The 20,299-nt window shown below is 41.3% G+C and overlaps 1 protein-coding gene across 1 annotated transcript; it reads left to right on the top strand.

Moving 5' to 3' along the window:
- The first annotated feature begins 1,877 nt into the window (after positions 1-1,877).
- Positions 1,878-2,299, top strand: LOC101613366 (protein kish-A-like). The gene has a single exon (XM_045138578.1). The coding sequence runs from the start codon at positions 1,898-1,900 to the stop codon at positions 2,114-2,116; it is 219 nt and encodes a 72-aa protein (XP_044994513.1). The 5' UTR covers positions 1,878-1,897; the 3' UTR covers positions 2,117-2,299.
- Positions 2,300-20,299: the final 18,000 nt, after the last annotated feature.

Here is a 20,299-nt window from a genome sequence, read left to right as displayed (position 1 = left end):
GGGCTTGTTAATAGGACATCCCAAGGAGGCTGTGGGAGTGACTGAAGTGACTAAGAGCCAACTAGTGTTAGGTGTTAACCACTGATAGGAGTCTCAAATCTAAGCTAATTTCATTTGTACTCATTTGTACTCATTTGTCTGAATACAGAAAAATAGTTTTCACTATTTGGCTCTCATTTTAAGTCACCTCCACAGAGACATCCTCCTTAACCACCAACCTAGAACAAAATCCTGTTTTAGTTGAATCATAGCAACTATCCATGGCTGAGATTCTGTTATTCATATACTTGTATATTCATAGTTGATTCCCACCCCCACAAGTTTTTGGTTTACAGAGTTGTGAGTCTCATTCATTAGTTAATCCCCAATATTAGGATAATGCCTATGCAGCAAGGAAAACCTTCTTGACTTGATATAAGAATAAGTAACTGACTTTAGTAGCACTTGGGATGTTAATGATAATATGTGGAAAGGAAGGTGATATTAGGAAGAATAGAAAATAAACCATTACATCCCCTCCAAAAGACAAGACAAAGATTAAAGGTCATCTATATACTGTGAGATGCCATACATAGTAAAAGTCCAACCTTACCAGGAAACTGACAGTGCACACTTCCAATAAATAACAAGGGTGTATTATACATTTTCCCATTGATAAGAATTTAGTCTTGCCGGGCGTGGTGGCACACGCCTTTAATCCCAGCACTCAGGAGGCAGAGGTAGGAGGATCACCATGAGATTCCATAGTGAATTCCAGTTCAGCCTGGGCTAGAGTGAGACCCTACCTAGAAACACCCCCCCCCAAAAAAAAGAACTTAGTCTTTTGAGAAATTTAAGTGTAAATAAGCTATAGTGTTTCTTTTCCTTTAGTTGGAAAACAGAAGAATGAGAAGGCATAATTTTATTGTATTTTTTGAGACAAAAGCTTGAAACATTATTGAACTAAGCAGCTTTCCCCCATTTTATGTACATTGTTCAAGGTATTCCTTAACCCATTAGGGTCCCTGACCTTTAAGATATTTTAAAAACTGGTGTTGTGGGCATATATTAGGAAATTACTGTGTTGTAGCACATTCCATGTTCATGTGTTCATGTTGATGTGTTTGTTTTATGTACATTGTTCAAAGTATTCCTTAACCTATAGGGTTCTTGAGCCTTTAAAATATTTTAAAAACTGGTGTTGTGGACATATATTAGGAAACTACTATGTTGTATAACGTTCTTTTCATGTGTTTGTTTTGAATTTTGGGATCTCTCAGGTCCTTTGACACATATGCATGAACCATGATTAGGCACAGAGAGATATTTCTCAACAACTTAGAGTAATATGATGTGCAAGTCAAGCTGGAGTCCTTTAGAACCACCAGCATGGGAAATGCCATCTCGGTCACGCACTCATGGTTACAATGCACTTACTATATTCTGTGGATCTCTCCACTTGCCATATTTTAATACCTTTTTTCACTTATCTTGCTTGCTAAGTTCTATGAAAAAAAATGTCATCATAAATGCCTAGCAAAGTGATACTTTAACTAGGAATGTAAAAGACGAATTTGAACACCAAATTACATTTTGAACCTTGGGTGTGAGGCTCAGTAGTAGATCACTTACCTAGCTAGCACTTGAAAGGCCAGGTTCCATCCCTGGCACCACAATGCCAACATTTATAAGTCTACATCCAACAAGATCTGCACACAAATAGAACGTCATGTGTTTCTAAATGATCATCTTGCAGGAAAAAATACCTTTTCTAATGTGTTTTTCTCCCCACGTTTTTATAACATCTGCATGTACTATGTTCTGCAATGCTAATATTCAGGAGAGCACTTCGCCATAGTTGAACTTCTATTTCTTTAAGAATGGGAGTGGAGGTGGCTGGGGCTCGGCCGGCGTCACTATGTCTGCCATTTTCAATTTCCAGAGTCTGCTGACCGTCATCTTGCTGCTTGTATGTACCTGTGCTTACATCCGGTCCTTGGCACCCAGCATCTTGGACAGAAATAAGACTGGATTGTTGGGGATATTTTGGAAATGTGCCAGAATTGGTGAACGAAAAAGTCCATATGTCGCAGTGTGCTGTGTAGTGATGGCCTTCAGCATCCTTTTCATGCAGTAGCCTGGAAAAAGTAACACTTGAATTTCCATCATATTTCACTATAAACAAGGACTTGCCTTCAGAAATACTGGGAAGAATGGTTAACCCTTTTATCTCTGCACATGGGATGAGATAACTTTCCAGATGCTGTTCTCTATTTTCATGTTATTGGACCAATGATCTGTATAAATAGTTAAGATGCAACCATTTAATACAGAGTTTGAGAGCCTGTAACAATTACCTTCAGCGCTGTTACTCAGTACAACATTCTACAAATGTGCTTCTGTTTTGAAGTAAGGCAGCTTACAGGCACATTGTAGCAACAGAATTGGGAAGTGACTCCATTCTTCCACTGGGACTTGGAAATGACACATCTCTACAGAATGGCTTGAAGAAAAATTATCTTTCCTGTTGTGGATTGCATTTGTATTACTAATTTTGCTTTTCACCTGACCATACTTTTATCCTTAACCAGAATACCTCTACTCTTAGGAAATTCTGCAGTTTATTTCAGGTTTTTAAAATATTTAAAACAAACCAGGCATTGTGGCATATGCCTTTAATCCCAGTACTTAGGAGGCCAAGGTCATAGGATCAGCATGAATTTAAGGCCAGCTTAGATCTACAGAATGAGTTCCAGGTCATCCTGGGCTAGAGTGAGACCCTATCTCAAAAAACCCAAAAAAGATTTAAAATAAGCCTATGTAGTTCTTAAGCACTAATATAAATGGGATAATTTACAAGTAGAGGTGAGAAAATGTTCAAATTTAACATAAGTGTGAGGCTTCCGGTCAGGTGTGAGCACATGATTCATGTGTGACCAGCTACCTGTCACTCTTTGAAAAAGACAATGTTGTTAAAAAGAAAAAGCAAAATTGAACAATTGTAGAATGATGATTCTAAATATTTTTTCCTTACAATGCCATGTCTTCTAAATAGAACATTTTTTGTAACTGCGCCAATGAAGTGTATTTTTTTAATACAAAAAAAAAAAAAAAAAAGAATGGGAGTGGAGCCGGGCATGGTGGCACACGCCTTTAATCCCAGCACTCGGGAGGCAGAGGTAGGAGGATTGCCATGAGTTTGAGGCCACCCTGAGACTCCATAGTGAATTCCAGGTCAACCTGAGCTAGAGTGAGACCCTACCTTAGGAAAAAAAAAAAAAGAAAAAGAAAAAGAAAAAGAATGGGAGTGGGAATGAACAGTATAGTCCTAAGCGGCTTAAATCAAATATCACAAGCTTCAATTAGGTAGTCCATGAATGAGTGGTAAGGAACACTTAACCTATGCATGTAACCAACAAAAAAATAAAAACACCTTTACATGCCAAATGTGTGAGATTTAAGGCATTTTGTGAGTAGTTTTCTGCTTAAGTGGCAGATGCTCTGTTGAACCTTGAAGAAATATTATGTAGCATGCATCTGTCTATATGGCATGTGCTCTCCTATTCTGGAGGTAGGAGATCCATAATGCCAATTGGTGATTCCTAGGCTATTAAGCTAGTTTGGAATCACCAGATCTAACAGACTCCCTATAGTCCTTTCATGGCACACCAATATTTTGCTGCACTTAAAAGTTAAAAAGGAGAGCTGGAGAGATGGCGTAGTGGTTAAGCGCTTGCCTGTGATGCCTAAGGACCCCGGTTTGAGGCTCGGTTCCCCAGGTCCCACGTTAGCCAGATGCACAAGGGGGCGCACGCGTCTGGAGTTCGTTTGCAGAGGCTGGAAGCCCTGGCGCACCCATTCTCTCTCTCTCCCTCTATCTGTCTTTCTCTCTGTGTCTGTCGCTCTCAAATAAATAAATAAAAAAATTTAAAAAAAAAAGTTCAAAAGGAAATAAGGGGTGTAACTGTATGCTAGGGTGCATGCTAGGCAAGGAGTTTCATTGTCAGTCAGTACTTTAAAAAATCAGAAAGGCAGCTAGCTAATCTCTATATTTAAAGTTTATAGGGAGCAAAGTACTACTTTGTCCTAGGAGATAGATTTTGTTTTTGCAATTTGTCTGGATTCATATCTAACTTGAAAATGTCTATTTACTTATTGTAGAACCATTAGGACTCCCAGTGAGAAGAACAGGAAGAAAACAATAGCTCATCTCTTACAGGCAATCACTTCAGTTTTTATAGTGGCTCTTTGGGCAGTTTTCTCTAGTATTTTCATAGTTGTTGACCAATCCCATTCCTTAGGTAATTTTGTTATTACTACAGTATTCATTCCACTGCTGTGTGTTTTACTTCTCCTACAGTTGTGATTTCAATATATTATTTTCTCTATTTTTGTTTTCATGAGCAAACAAGTTAGACATGTTCTGTTGGTTTTAAACAGTCAACTTTTAGATTGCTTATTATTACGCAAATCTCTTCTCTTTATTGATTGATAATATTTGGTTTTTAAATGTACTTTTTTCTTTGCACTGTGATGTATCTTACTTGCTTTCTCTCATGTCTAAATCTATATAGTAACTTTTGCCTGTGATTTTAACTGTTGCATTCATATTTTTTCATAAAGTTACTTTTCCTTCTGTAAAAATTAATACATAATGCTTTACAATATGTTACAGTACAGAGGAATAGAAAAATGTGTCCCATTTCTAGTACCTAAAACCCACTGTTGATGGTATATTTCCTGTACATAACTACTCATATAGCTATAAGATGTTTAATTATTTTTTCCTAGCTTGATTCTCTTATTATAAAAAGGAGTTTATATCCATATATCCATATTTAGCTAACAATTTATATGCCACAAATCTCTCAACATTAACTAATATGAGATGTTACTATTCTGCTGGGTTTTTAAAAATTTTATTACTTTCATTAATAATGCTGGTCTTTGTTTTCAAAGTAGGCTCATTCTAGCACAGCCTGTCCTTGAAACTACTCTGTAGCCTTGGGCTGGCCTCAAATTTATGATGATTTTGCTATCTCAGCATCCCGAATGCTGGGTATAAAGGTGTATGCCACCATGTCCAACTTCATATTTTTTCCTAATTTTTTGAGACAAGACTTGCCATATATCCCAGACTGGCCTTGAACTCCAGGTCCTCCTGTCTAAGCCTCCCAACTGCAGTGATTACAGGCATGTGTGACACTGCACTTCAGTTCTTTTTTTTTTTTTTTTAATTTTTTATTTATTTATTTGAGAGTGACAGACACAGAGAGAAAGACAGATAGAGGGAGAGAGAGAGAATGGGTGTGCCAGGGCTTCCAGCCACTGCAAACGAACTCCAGATGTGTGCGCCCCCTTGTGCATCTGGCTAACGTGGGACCTGGGGAACCGAGCCTCGAACCGGGGTCCTTAGGCTTCACAGGCAAGCGCTTAACCGCTAAGCCATCTCTCCAGCCCTGCACTTCAGTTCTTAAAACAGCTTTAAAAAACACAAAGTATAAATACTTTTTAAAGCAGAGTTAAAGGAAGAGCAGGGTAGTCATAAAGATATATAAAGAAAAATCAAACAGACTCAAGATCGGTTTCTCTTGAATAACAAACGTTAACAATTACAGTACTATTTTAAATATAAACCCAAGTATTTCAAAACTCAAAATATATTGAAACTCACCATAGAACATGGGTTTCCTGTTTTGTTTTTTTTTTTTTTTTTGTCATGTTTTTCTTTTTTTAACCTTATGTTCCATTTGGGGTCAATTCTCTTATCTTTCTTTCTTTCTTTCTTTTTTTTTTTTTGGTTTTTTTTGAGGTAGGGTCTCACTCTGATCCAGGCTGACCTGGAATTAACTCTGTAGTCTCAGGGTGGCCTCAAACTCATTGTGATCCTCCTACCTCTGCCTCCTGAGTGCTGGGATTAAAGGCGTGCGCCACCACGCCCGGCTCTCTTATATTTCAATATATAGTTATAATGTATTTTATCTTTCAATAAATAATTAAAATGCTAAAAAAGATTTGCTTTGTGTCCTAATATATGGTCTATTTTACAGAATGTTCCATATGCTGCTGAATAGAATGTACATTCTGCAGCATTTGGATGAAATGTCCTGTATATATCTGTTAGATCCATTTCTTCTATGACCTCATTTAATCCAGATGCCTCTCTGTTTATTTTTTGCCAGGATAACCTGTCAGTTGATGAGAGTGGGGTGTTGGAGTCCCCCACCACCACTGTGTTTGGTGTTATCTGTGACCTTAGTTCCAATAACATTTGTTTGATGAAGTTGAGAGCCCCCATGTTAGTGTTTATATGTTTAGGATTGTAATGTCCTCCTGTTGGAGGGTGCCTTTAATCAATATAAAGTGACCTTCCTTATCTTTCTTAACTAATGTTGGACTGAAGTCTACCTTGTCAGATATTAGGATAGCAACCCCTGCTTGTTTTCTAGGCCCATTTGCTGAAACGCTGCTTTCCAGTCTTTCACCCTAATATAGTGCCCATCCTATGTAGGAAGGTGAGTTTCTTAGAGGCAACAAACTGAAGGATCCTGCTTTTAAACCCAGTCTGCAAACCTATGTCTTTTGGTTGGGGCATTGAGGCCATTGATATTAAGAGATATTATTGAAAGGTGTGTATTTATTTTTGCCATTTTTTGTAGTTCTTCTGGTTTTACCTTAGCTCTCTTGTGTTAACCAGTATATGAGTATTGTTTGTTTTTTCCAGATTCCTTATATGTGTGCTTTACTTTCTCTTCAGCATGGAGGATTCTTTCAAGTATATTCTGTTCAGCTGGTTTTGTCTTCAAATATTCCTTTAGCCTGCTTTTGTTGTGGAATGTCCTTATTTCTCCATCTATTATTTTATTAAATTGTTTGTTGTTTATTTTTATTTATTTGAGAGTGACAGACACAGAGAGAAAGAGGCGGGGGGGGGGGGGAGAATGGGCATGCCAGGGCCTCCAGCCACTGCAAACGAATTCCAGACGCATTCGCCCCCTTGTGAATCAGGCTAACGTGGGTCCTGGGGAATCGAGCCTCGAACCGGGGTCCTTAGGCTTCACAAGCAAGCGCTTAACCGCTAAACCATCTCTCCAGCCCTCTCCGTCTATTTGAATGGATAGCTTTGCAGGATTAAGTAACTTTGGTTGACAGTTGTTATCTTTCAGAACTTGGAATACATCACTCCAAGCCCTTCTGGCTTTTTAAGTTTGTGTTGAGTAATCTGCTGTGATCCTGATGGGCTTGCCTTGGTAGGTAACTTGATTTTTCTCTCTAACAGCTTTCAATATTTTTTCTTTGGTTTATATGTTTGCTAGTTTAATTATAATATGGCAAGGATAGTTTTTTATTTTTTATTTTTTTTGGCTTTTCTTTGGTTTTTCGAGGTAGGGTCTCACTCTAGCCCAGGCTGACCTGGAATTCATTATGGAGTCTCAGCGTGGCCTTGAACTTATGGCAATCCTCCTACCTCTGCCTCCTGAATGCTGGGATTAAAGGCGTGTGCCACCACGCCCAGCTTTTTATGTTATTTTAAAAAAATAACATAAAAATTAAAATTAAGGGCTGGAGAGATGGCTTAGTTGCTAAGGTGCTTGCCTATTAAGCCTAAGGATCCAGGTTCTATTCCTCAGAACACATGTAAGCCAGATGCAGAAGGTGGTGCATGCATCTGGAGTTTGTTTGCAGTGGCTAGAGGCCCTGGTGCCACCATTCTCTCTCTCAAATAAATAAATAAATTTTTTTTTTAATTTTTATTAACATTTTCCATGATTATAAAATATATCCCATGGTAATTCCCTCCCTCCCCACCCCCACACTTTCCCCTTTGAAATTCCATTCTCAATCATATTACCTCCCCATTACAATCATTGTAATTACATATATACAATATCAACCTATTAAGTATCCTCCTCCCTTCCTTTCTCCACCCTTTATGTCTCCTTTTCAACTTTCTGGCCTCTGCTACTAAGTATTTTCATTCTCACACAGAAGCCCAGTCATCTGTAGCTAGGATCCCCATATGAGGGAGAACATGTGGCGCTTGGCTTTCTGGGCCTGGGTTACCTGACTTAGTATAATACTTTCCAGGTCCATCCATTTTTCTGCAAATTTCATAACTTCATTTTTCTTTACCGCTGAGTAGAACTCCATTGTATAAATGTACCACATCTTCATTATCCACTCATCTGTTGAGGGACATCTAGGCTGGTTCCATTTCCCAGCTATTATAAATTGAGCAGCAATAAACATGGTTGAGCATGTACTTCTAAGGAAATGAGATGAGTCCTTTGGATATATGCCTAGGAGCGCTATAGCTGGGTCATATGGTAGATCAATCTCTAGCTGCTTTAGGAACCTCCACACTGTTTTCCACAATGGCTGGACCAGATTGCATTCCCACCAGCAGTGCAGAAGGGTTCCTTTTTTTCCACATCCCCGCCAACATTTATGATCATTTGTTTTCATGATGGTGGCAATAAATAAAATTTTAAAAGAACCTTTAAAAGATAAAATTAAGGGCTGAAGAGATGACTTAGTGGTTAAAGTACTTGCCCACGAAGCTTAAGGACCCAGGTTTGATTCCCCAGTACCCATGTAAGCCAGATGAATAGGGTGGTGCATGCACCTGGAGTTTGTTTGCAATGGATAGAGGCCCTTGAGCACCCATCTCTCTCTCTCTGTCTCTCTCTCTCAAATAAGTAAATTTTTTAAAGGTAAAAAAAATTGGGCTGGAGGAATGGCATAGCAGTTAAGGTGTTTGTTTGCCTGCAAAGCCAAAGGACCCAGGTTCGATCCCCCAGGACCCATGTAAGCCAGCTGTACAAGGGGGCGCACGTGTCTGGAGTTCATTTGCAGTGCCTGGAGGCCCTGGCACACCCATCCTCTCTTTCTCTCCCTCTTTCTCTGTCAAATAAATAAATATATCTATTTTTAAAAATTAAATTAAATTAAGGGGTTGGAAAGAATGCTCAGCAGTTAAAGATGCCTGTTTGCAAAGGCTGACGACCCATGTTAGATTCCCCAGTACCCACATGAAGCCAGATGCATAAAATGTACAAGAGTCTGGAGTTTGTCTGCAGTGGTATAAGAGCCTGGCCTGTCCATAATCATCCCCCTCTCTCCCTTGCTTTCTCAGATGAATAAAAAATATTTTAAATTAAAATTATTCGTAACACACATGAAAATTTATATTTGGTGTCTATCCCATGTGAAATACTGCTTTATAAGAAGGAAATGGCTAGGGACATAGCTCAGTCGTTAAAGGTGCTGACTGGCAAGGACTGAAAGCCTGATGGCCTGGATTCCCAACACACACGTAAAGCCAGATGCACAAAGTGGCCCATGCATGTGGAGTTTGTTTGCAGTGGCTAGAGGCCCTGGTGAGCCTTTTCTCCCTCTTTCTCCCCCTCTCTCTGTTTTTCTCACCCTGTCTACTTGCAAATAAATAACAATAAATTAAAAAATAAAACAGAAGGAAAGAGAAAGCTGCAGAGATTGTTCAGTGGTTAAAGGCTCTTGCTTGCAAAGCCTGTCAGTCCAATTTTGGTTCCCCAGTACCCATGTAAAGACAGAGGCACAATGTAGCCAATGCATCTGGAGTTTATTTCCAGTGGCAAGAGATCCTGGTGCACCCATACTCATTCTCTCACTCTCCCTCCTCAAAAATAAATCAATGAAAGTATTTAGAAAATAAATAAAGGAAAGAGAGGAGCAGGCATAGTGGTGTACACACTTGGGAGGCTGAGGTAGGAGGATTGCCCTGAGTTCAAAGGTGGTCTGGGCTACAGGGTGAATTCCAGCTCAGTCACCTGGGCTAGAACAAGACCTTGCCTCACAATAAACAAACACAAACAAATAAAAGATGTTGCCAGTGGCCCCAGGCTAGACTAGGTGTTTTCAGGTTCCTGACATCTTATTCAAAGATCTGAACAAGGCTGGGTGTGGTGGTGCACACCTTTAATCCTAGCACTTGGGAGGCTGAGGTGGGAGGATCTCAGTGAGTTCGAGGCCACCCTGACACTAGAGTGAATTCCAGGCCAGCTTGGGCTAGAGTGAGACCCTACCTCAAAAAACAAAACAAACAAACAAAGATCTGAACAAACACTCAAGCAATAAGGAACTGTACCTACTTCAAGCATCGGGTGATTGGCTGATAGAACTTCTGTGGTTGTGGAGCAATGGATTGCTGCTGATTCAGAGCCAAATGACCTTGGCTGTCTTTAGCACACCCGCCCCCATAGCCAATGTTGCCCACTTCTGTGTGAGATCTAGCATCTCTGTGACTATCAGGTGAGCAGGGGAAACCTTTTTGGAATGCACTAACAGACCAACAGCATCCACCAATCCAAAGGCTGAGAAAGTGATCAGATAGCAGCTGAAGCCTATAGCAGACTTCCCTACTTGGCTGTAATCCACCTACCTCATGTCTCCACAGATGTGTTTGAAAAGTGCCGTGGGGGCTGCAGAGATGGCTTTGTGGTTAGGCATCTGCCTACGAAGCTAAAGGGCCCAGGTTCGATTCCCAGGGCTCACGTAAGTCAGATGCACAAGGTGGCGCATGTGTCTGGAGTTCGTTTGCAGGGGCTGAAGGCCCTGGCGTACCCGTTTTCTCTCTATCTTCCTCTTTCTCTCTTCCTCTCTCTCAAATAAAAATAAATTTAAAAAATTATAAAAAAAAGAAAGTGCCTTGGTTTTTGACCTTGTTTTTGTTCTGGAATTATAGAAACGTCATCAACTTGTTAACCCCATGGAACATGGAATTTGAGGCAAACTAAATTTGTCTTCCCAAGTTGTCATTCATATTTGGCTCAGAATAAGCTATTTCTTATTCCCTTTGAGATGGGAGCTGTGTATTTTGCATCAACATTAAGCAGCAAGTGTTTTCATTAAAAGGCAAAGCAAAAAAAATTATGCTAGCCAGCCGTGGTGGTGCATACCTATTTAGTCTCAGCACTCAGGAGGCTGAAGGAGGAGGATCACCATGAGTTGGAGGTTAGCCCGGGATAGAGTTGAGGTCCTGCCTAAAAAAATAGCCTTTTCTTCTTCTTATTATTTTTTTTAATCTAAGTGTTTTTTTTTCTCTCCTTTATGCTGATCAAAATAAAAAACAAACAAACAAAACCTTACACAGTGAATTGCTGGGTTGCACTCCATTCATCTCGTTAGGGAACAGATGGTTCTGTGTAAAAGGTTTTAACGCCCCAGGGAAGCTGTGGCTGACTGTGGGGACAGGAAAAGGCTGAGCAGCTGGATGTTGCTGAGAGCTCAGGATGGTTCAGCAGGGCTGCATCTGACCTGCAAGTGCATCAGGTAAACCAGGAGGCATCTGATAGGTAGTCATTCCCCCTTCTAGCCTCTCTCAGAAGCACTGTGAGCATCAGAAAAAAATATTATTTAAATAACATTTTGGGGTTGGAGAGGTGGCTTACCACTTAAGGCGCTTGCCTGCAGAGCCAAAGGACCCAGGTTCAGTTTCCCGGGACCTACATAAGCCAGATGCACAAGGTGGCACACATATCTGGAGTTTGTTTGCAGTGGCTGCGTACCCTGGCTCACCCATTTCTCTCTCTCTCTCTCTCTCTCTCTCTCTCTCTCTCCCTCTCCATTCCTCTCTCTTTGTCTCCTTCTCTCTTTCAAATAAATAAATAAATAAAAATAAAATCTTTTTAAAAATGTAAATATTTTTATTTGATCTAATTTAATGGCTTTAATAAATAAAGGTCACCTGTACAGATTACCTAAGAGAAATGTTTAAATAGTAAATTGTTTGTTTTTGGTCTCACTGTGTGGCTCTGGCTGGCCTGGAACTCCCTATACATATATCAGGCTGATCTCAAACTTACAATGATCCTCCTGCCTCTGCCTTTGGAGTGCTGGAATTACATGCATGTGCCATTCTACCTGGCTCAACAATAAGTTATTTATATTGCTACTTATCCAAAATATACTTCTGACAGGTTCACATAGCTAAGACATACAACATTCTTAAATTATTATGTAACTATCATAGAAGCTCAAAAGTATTTACTGAATATAGATTTAGTATTGTTGGGTTAGAGAAATGGCTCAGCAGTTAAGGTACTTGCCTGCAAAGCCTAATGACCCAGGTTTGATTCCTCAGTACCCATGTAAAGCCGGATGCACAAAGTGGTGCATGCATCTGGGGTTTGTTTACAGTGGCTAGAGGCTCTCGCGTGTGTCCATTCTCCCTCTCTCTCTTTCTGCTTGCAAGTAAATAAATATAAATATTTAATTTAAAAATTAGTATTACTGGGCTAGAGAGATAGCTTAGTGGCTGAGGTGCTTGCTTATGGAGCCACGGATCCAGGTTCGATTCCCCAGTGCCCATGTAAGCCAGCTATGCATGCATATGGAGTTCATTTGCAGTGGCCGGAGGACCTAGCATGCCCATTCTCTCTCTATGTGCCTCTCTCTCTCAAAATAAGTAAAAAATAAAATATTTTTTTAAAATTAGTATTGTTGTGGTTTGAGTATAAAATGTCTCCCACACTTGGTCCCCAGCTGGTGGCACAGTTTTGGAAGGTAATGGAAGATTTAGGAAGTACAGCCTTCCTCAGATGAAGTGGGTCACTGGGAGCAGGCCTTGAGGTTTTATAGCCCAGCCCTACTTCCTGTCCACTCTCTCCTTCCTGACTGTCGATACAATGTGACCAAGCTGCCTCAACTCCTGCTGTCCTGCCTGCCCTGCCATGGTGAACTGTGTACCCACAAACTGTAAGCCAAAACAAACCCTTCCTCCTTTAGGTTGCTTCTTGTCAGCTATTCGGTCACAGTAACAAGAAACGTAACTAATAGAAGTAACATTTAAATTTTTTTTTTTTCGAGGTAGGGTCTCACTCTGGCTCAGGCTGACCTGGAATTAACTATGTGGTCTCAGGGTGGCCTCAAACTCACAGCGCTCCTCCTACCTCTGCCTCCGGAGTGCTGGGATTAAAGGCGTGTGCCACCACGCCTGGCTAAATTTTATTTATTCGTGTGTGTGTGTGTGTGTGTGTGTGTGTGTGTGTGTGAGAGAGAGAGAGAGAGAGAGAGTATAGGCATGGCAGGGCCCTTTGCCACTGCAAATGACTCCAAACACGTGTGCCACTTTTTGCATCTGCCTTAAGTAGATGGCTTTGGACTTGAACCCAGGCCAACCAAGTTTGATATCAAGCATCATTAACCACTGAGCAATCTTCCCACCCCTAAGCAACAATTTTTTGAGACACTGTAGCCCAAGTTCATTTCAAATTCACAGTAATCCCCCCATCTCAGCTACCTGAGTCCTGAGATTATGGGTTGAGCTACTGTACCAGAGGAGATGAGGGTGGGAGTGACGTTGGTGAAACAGACTAGAAAATCACTTTGGTTCACTGATGGACAGCAGCTCCAGATAGAGGACAGTATCCCTCTGAAGGAAGCATGGACCCCCAAGATAGTCTTCTGCTCTCTGCAGGCATGAACACAGAGCACACACTCATGCACAAATGTGTGTCTACACCATACACAAAACACATACGATACAATACATACTCTGCACACACAGACATACACTTGGAAAAAAAATATTTTTGAAGAAAAATTAAGTTGGAGTAATGGGTCTCTAGATGCTGTATGAATGTAATAAATTCTATTATATATTGTTCTATGTGTAAGAAATGCCTATAACTGGCACTTCCCTTTTTAAGCTTGTACTCTACAATGACTATGGGGTTCTATATGTGGCCTTGGAACTTGTGTAGCAATTTAAACTTATTTATTTAGTTAGTTATTTTTTACTTCTTTTTTGGCTTTTTTGGTTTCAAAGCAGGTTCTCAGACCTAGAACTCTGCAGCTCCAGGATGGCTTCAGAACTCCTAGCAATCTTCCTACCTCTGCCTCCCTAGTGCTGGGATTAAATGTGTGTACCACCAAGACTGGCTGCTTAGTTTTAAGTTAATTTATTTATTTAGTTGAGAGAGAGAGAGTCAGACATGTAGAAAGTATGGGCATACCAGGGCCTTGTACCACTGCAAACAAACTCTAGACACATGTGCTATTTTGTGCATCTGGCCTTATGTGGTTACTGGGGAATTGAATCCAGCCCAGACCTTGCAAGCAAGTGCCTTTAACCACTGAGCAATCTCTCTAACCCCTAGTTAGTTATTTTAAGACAGGGTCTCTTACAACCCAGGCTGGCCTCAAACTTGCTATGTAAGCCAAGGATAACCTTGAACTCTTTCCTCCTTTTTTTTTTTTTCAAGGCAGGGTCTCAGTCTACCTCAGGTTGACTAGGAACTCATTCTGTAGCTTGTGGCTAGCCTTAAACTCATGGTGATCCTCCTGCCTCCGCCTACAACTGCTGGGACCAAAAGCATTTGCCACCATGCCCTGCTAACCTTGAGTTCCGGAACCCCCTTCCTCTACCTCCCATGGGCTGGGCATGCAGGCATGTACCACCATGCCTGGTTGATGTAGTGATAGGAATTGAACCTAGGACTTTATGTAAACTAAGCAATCACTCTACATCTCCAGCAAATATTTAAAATAGCCAGGTGTGGTGGCCATGAATTTCAGGCTACCCTGAGACTACAAAGTGAATTCCAGGTAAGCCTGGGCGAGAGCAAGACCCCAGCTCAAAAAATAAAAAATAAAAATAATGGGTTGGAGAAATTGCTCAGTAATTAAAGTACTTGTTTACAAAGTCTGCTAGCCCTGGTTACCTGTGCCCAGGTAAAGTCAGATGCACAAGATAGTATATATGAGTTTAGAGGTTTTTTTATTTTTTATTTTATTTTATTATTTTTTTTTTTACAGTGGCAAGAGGCGCCCTGGTGTGCCATACTCATTCTCTTTCTCTTACTCACAAATAAATAAAAATATGTTTAAAAATAAAATTACAAAATAAAGAAAGGAATAAAACAAAACTATGTTTAAAATTTTAAATAGTTGGAGTTGAAGAGATGGCTGACTAGATAAAGGTGCTTGCTTACAAAGCCTCGTGGCCCAGGATCAATTCTTCGGTACCCATGTAAAACCAGATGCATGCGCCACCTTGAGTGCATGTGCGACCTTGTACACTTGTGTCACGTTGTGCTTCTGGTTGACATGGGACATGGAGAGTCAGATACGGGTCCTTAGACTTTGTAGGCAAGCACCTTAACTGCTTAAGCCATCTCTTCAGCCCAATTAAAAAAAAATTTTTTTTTTTGAGACAAGGCTTCACTTTAGACCAGGATGACCTAAAACTCACTCTGCAGCCCCAGGCTGGCCTCAAACTCATGGCAATTCTCATATCTCAGCCTCCTGAATGCAAGATTAAAGGTATGCATGACCATGCCTAGCTCCAAATAAACATTTCAACACATCATCAGAACCATATCTATGCTTTAAATTTTTTTTTCATTTTCATCATCAAATAAATGTGCTTCTGATTTTTTAAGCCCTCCCCGCTTTGTGGTTATGAAATAAATGTTCATTGTCTTCTGTGTCAGAGCCAGCCCTGAGAACAACCTAATCTTTTGACGACTACAGAACACAAACATAAATTTTATCCCTGAGCAGATGGGCTATATACTGCTGATTGGTCAAGGGAGTAGTCTCATGGGAAATACAATCTCAGAGCAATTTCCAGTGCATTGTTCAAGCACAGAACAATCAGAGCCCACCTGGACTCTCCTGCACTAAGAACATTCAGTGCATGAAAGGATACACTAACTGAACCTTTTAAAAATGATAGTGAGGGGCTGAAGGATTGCTTAGTGGTTAAGGCATTTGCCTACAAAGCCAAAGGACCCAGGTTCGATTCCCCAGGACCCACGTTAGCCAGCTACACAATGGGGCACACATGTCTGGAGTTCCTTTGCAGTGGCCAGAGGCCCTGACATGCTTGTGCTCTCTCTCTCTTCCTCTGTCAAATAAATAAATAAGTAAATAAAAATGATAGTGAGGAGGACAGGTGTGGTGGCGCATGCCTTTAATCCCAGCACTCGGGAGGCAGTGGTAGGAGGTTCGCCATGAGTTCAAGGCCACCCTGAGACTACAGAGTAAATTCCATGTCAGCCTGGGCTAGAGTGAGACCCTACCTCGAAAAAAAAGTAATAAATGGTAGTGAGGGCTGGAGAAATGGCTCAGTGGCCAAGGCATTTGCCTATAAAGCCAAAGGACCCAGGTTTGGTCTCCCAGGACCCACGTAAGCCAGATGTACTAGGTGGTGTATGTGTCTAGAATTTGTCTGCAGTGGCTAGAGGCCCTGGCATACCCCCTTTCTCTTTTCTTTCTCCTTCTCTTTCTTTCTCTCTCTCTCAATCTCTCCCTCTCAAATAAAGAAATAAACATTAAAAAAGAAAAAAAATGATAGTGAGCTGGGAGTGGTGGTGCACTTATTTAATCCCAGCACTTGGGAGGCAGAGGTAGGAGGATTGCCATGAATTTGAGGCCACCCAGAGACTACATAGTGAATTCCAGATCAGCCTGGGCTAGATAGAAGACTCTATCTATTTCACAAAACTTAAATCAAAATGATAGTGCATAACATGTGATTGACTTTTTAAAATATTTTTTATTTTTTTAATATATTTTACTTATTTGAGAGAGAGGCAGATAGATAGAGAGAGAGAGAATGAGTGTGCCAGGGCCTTCAGCTGCTATAATGAACTCCAGACGCATGTGCCACCTTATGCATCTGGCTTATGTGGGTCCTGGGGAATTGAACCTGGGTCCTTTGGCTTCACAGGCAAAAACCTTAGCCACTAAACCATCTCTCCAGCCAAAATATTTTGTATTTTTATTTATTATTTATTATTTATTTGCAAGGTGTTGCAGTCAGGTTCACATTGCTGGCAGAAATCACCCAACCAAGAGCAGCTTTGGGAAAAAATCAGCTCCAAAAGGCCAAAGCCATGCAGTCAGATGTCTAGCAGCAAATGAAACCACTCCTTGGTACCAAAAATAGTATTGCAGTCAGGTTCACATTGCTTGCAAAAATCACCCAACCAAGAGCAGCTTTGGGGGGAAAAAAGGTTTATTTTGGCTTACAGACTCAAGGGGAAGCTCCATTATGGCAGGGGAAAATGATGGCATGAGCAGAGGGTGGACATCACCCCCTAGCCAACATCAGATGGACAACAGCAATAGGTGACTGTGCCAAGCGCTAGCAAGGTACAGCTGGTTATACCTATAAAACTTCCCTAATAATACACTGCCTCCAGGAGGTGTTAATTCCCAAATCTTCATCTGCTGGGAGCTTTCAGAACACCCAAGGTTATGGGGGGCACTTGAATCAAATCACCACACAAGGAAAGAGAGAAATGGGCATACTAGTACCTACCATCACTGCAGATGAATTCCATATGCATGTGCCACTCTGTGCATCTAGTTTTATGCGGATACTGAGTAATCAAACTCTGGTTGTCAGGTCTTTCAAACAAGTGCCCTTTACCGCCGCACCATCTCTCCAGCCATATGATTGATTTGGGAGGAGGGAGGGGCTATTTATTTGAGAGAGAGAGAAAGAGAGAGAGAGAGAAATAGAAAGAGGCAGGAAGAGAGACTGGGCATGCCAGGGGCTTCAGCTGCTACAAACAAACTCCAGAGATGTGCCGTCCCCTTGTGTGCATGGGCGCCATTGTGCACTTGCATACTGTGCATCTGGCTTACATAGGACCTGGAGATATGAACGTAAGTTCTTAGGCTTCACGGACAAGTGCTTTAACCACTAAGCAATCTCTCCAGCCTATGATTTATTTTTATTTTTAAAAGAAAATTATTTAGTGATGGAAACAAATATTTTATGCTTTCTATTTTAAAAAAATATTTATTTAAGCCAGGTGTGGTGGTGCACACCTTAATTACAGCACTTGGGAGGCAGAGGTAGGGGGATTGCCATGAGTTCGAGGCCACCCTGAGACTACATAGTGAATTCCAGGTCAGCCTGAGCTAAAGTGAAACCCTACCTCAAAAAAACAAAACAAAAAATAAGCGAGAGTAACATTAACATATGAAAATAAACATTTTAAAAAGTGCTTACAAGGCAGTTTGATGAGCATAATATATGCATTTAGCCAGACAACATTAGATGTTACTTCACTAGGGCTCATGACCTCCCCAGCCATAGGCTTTTGATTAGGTTGTCAGTACTAGACATGTAATTCCCACCCATGGAGTGGGCATCCAGCCAAATTAGAGAGCGGTTGTTTCCCCCAATAACAAACATGCCACTATTGCACCAGTTGGCTCATTTGACCTAGCTGGCCAATCTTAAGGCTTGTAGGATCTGCTGCTGTTTAACACCATTGATGACTTCTTTCTTTCAAAGGGCTACATGCAGCATAGCTGATCAATAGGAAGGAGGTTTCCAGTTCAGCTCCAGCTTGATTTCTCAGTGACCTGATGCCCAAGTATGTGGAGACTTTAGCAGTAGGATCTTACCATCTAGTTCTGGTGGGCAACCAAGAGCCTTGGCAATAGCTTATAATGTTTTTGGTGAACCAGGGACCTCTCTGGCCAACAACTCACTGGAAGGTATCCCACTCCTGGCACTGAAATGTCTCAATGCTGAACACTTCACAGTTGCTTTGTGTGTGTCACACCTTCAAAGGCTCAGGGTCCACTGCAGAAGAGGTGGTGGAAAGAATGTAAGGTGACTTCTGGGTGCACCATTATTCAAAGAAATAGGTTTCCATATGGCTTATCCATGACATCTTAAATTTTGATTAACCTTCCTCCCACCCTTCCTTTACTCAATCCCTTCCCCTGACCTCATTTAGGCCATTGCACCTCCAGTAATTTGCTTACATATATACAATATCCTCTCCTTAAGTCTTCCCCTTTCCTTCCTCCCTTATAGCAATCTTCTAGCTTACTGGCCTCTACTACTGACTTTTTTTTTTTTTTTTAACAAGTGGCTGGTAAGTGCTCAGCTTTATTTTTATTTATTTATTTATTTATTTATTTATTTATTTGAGAGCGACAGACACAGAGAGAAAGACAGATAGAGGGGGAGAGAGAGAATGGGCGCGCCAGGGCCTCCAGCCTCTGCAAACGAACTCCAGACGCGTGCGCCCCCTTGTGCATCTGGCTAACGTGGGACCTGGGGAACCGAGCCTCGAACCGGGTCCTTAGGCTTCACAGGCAAGCGCTTAACCACTAAGCCATCTCTCCAGCCCTACTACTGACTTTTACTCCAACTCACGCACAAATCTAAACATTTATAGCTAGAATCCAAATATGAGAAGGAACATGCAGTATTTGACTTTCTAAGCCTGGGTTACTTCACTTAATATAATTTTTTCCCTGATCCATCCAAATGGAGTTTATTTGCAGTGGTTGGAGGCCCTGGTGCAACCATTCTTTCTTCACCTCCCCCCCCCCACCTTTTTCTCCCTCTCAAATAAATACATAAAAATAAAACTTTAAAAAAATTTTTTTGGTTTATTTTTATGTATTTATTTGAGAGTGACAGACAGAGAGAGAGAGTGAGAATGGGCGCACCAGGGCCTCTAACAACTGCAAACGAACTCCAGACGTGTGTGCCCCCTTGTGCATCTTGCCAATGTGGGTCCTGGGGAAATGAGCCTCAAAACCAGGGTCCTTAGGTGTCACAGGCAGGTGCTTAACCACTAAGCCATCTCCCCAGTACCCTTCCCCGAAAAAAAAATTTTTAAAAAACAAAAGAAGTACAACTAGGCATGGTGGTGATGCCTTTTCCAGAACTTGGGAGACAGAGGTAGGAGGATCATCATAAGTTCAAGGCCACCCTGAGACTACATAGTCAGCTCAGGCTAGAACAAAACCCTACTTAAAAAAAAAAATTCACTGTGTGGGGGTGCATGTTATGGCCAGAAGCTCTAGATTGTTATAAGAAAATTTTGATGCCACAGATGGGATAGCTTACAGTGAGTTATTGGTCAGGGAGGTCCCTGATGCCCCCAACATATTGCCAGCTACTGATAAGGCTCTTGGTTGCCCACCAGAACTAGATGGTAAGACCCTATTGCTGAAGGCTCCACATGCTTGGGCTGGTAAACTCAGAAAGCAAGCTGCAGCTGGGCTGGAACCCTCCTCCCGTTGACTAGCTGTCAGGATGCCGGAAAGAGCTGTGCAGGGTGTTAGGAGAGAAAAACCGTCAGTGGCAATAACCAGTGTGAGCCCTGCAAGTTGCCAGATCAAATGTGCCAATGGGTGCAATGGTGGCATGTCTGTTACAGGGGAAATCAACTGCCTTCTGATTGGATTTGAGGGCTGCTGTGCAGGAGGAAATTCGTGTGTGGTACTAAAATCCTAATCCAAAGCCTACAACTAAGGAGGTCTTAAACCCTTGAGAGCAACTACTACTGTTGTC

This window comes from Jaculus jaculus, chromosome 19, assembly GCF_020740685.1.
Source record: "Jaculus jaculus isolate mJacJac1 chromosome 19, mJacJac1.mat.Y.cur, whole genome shotgun sequence".
In the NCBI taxonomy this organism is placed as follows: domain Eukaryota; kingdom Metazoa; phylum Chordata; class Mammalia; order Rodentia; family Dipodidae; genus Jaculus; species Jaculus jaculus.
Note: the sequence above shows the minus strand (reverse complement) of the source record. Positions and strands in the feature narration are given on the sequence as shown.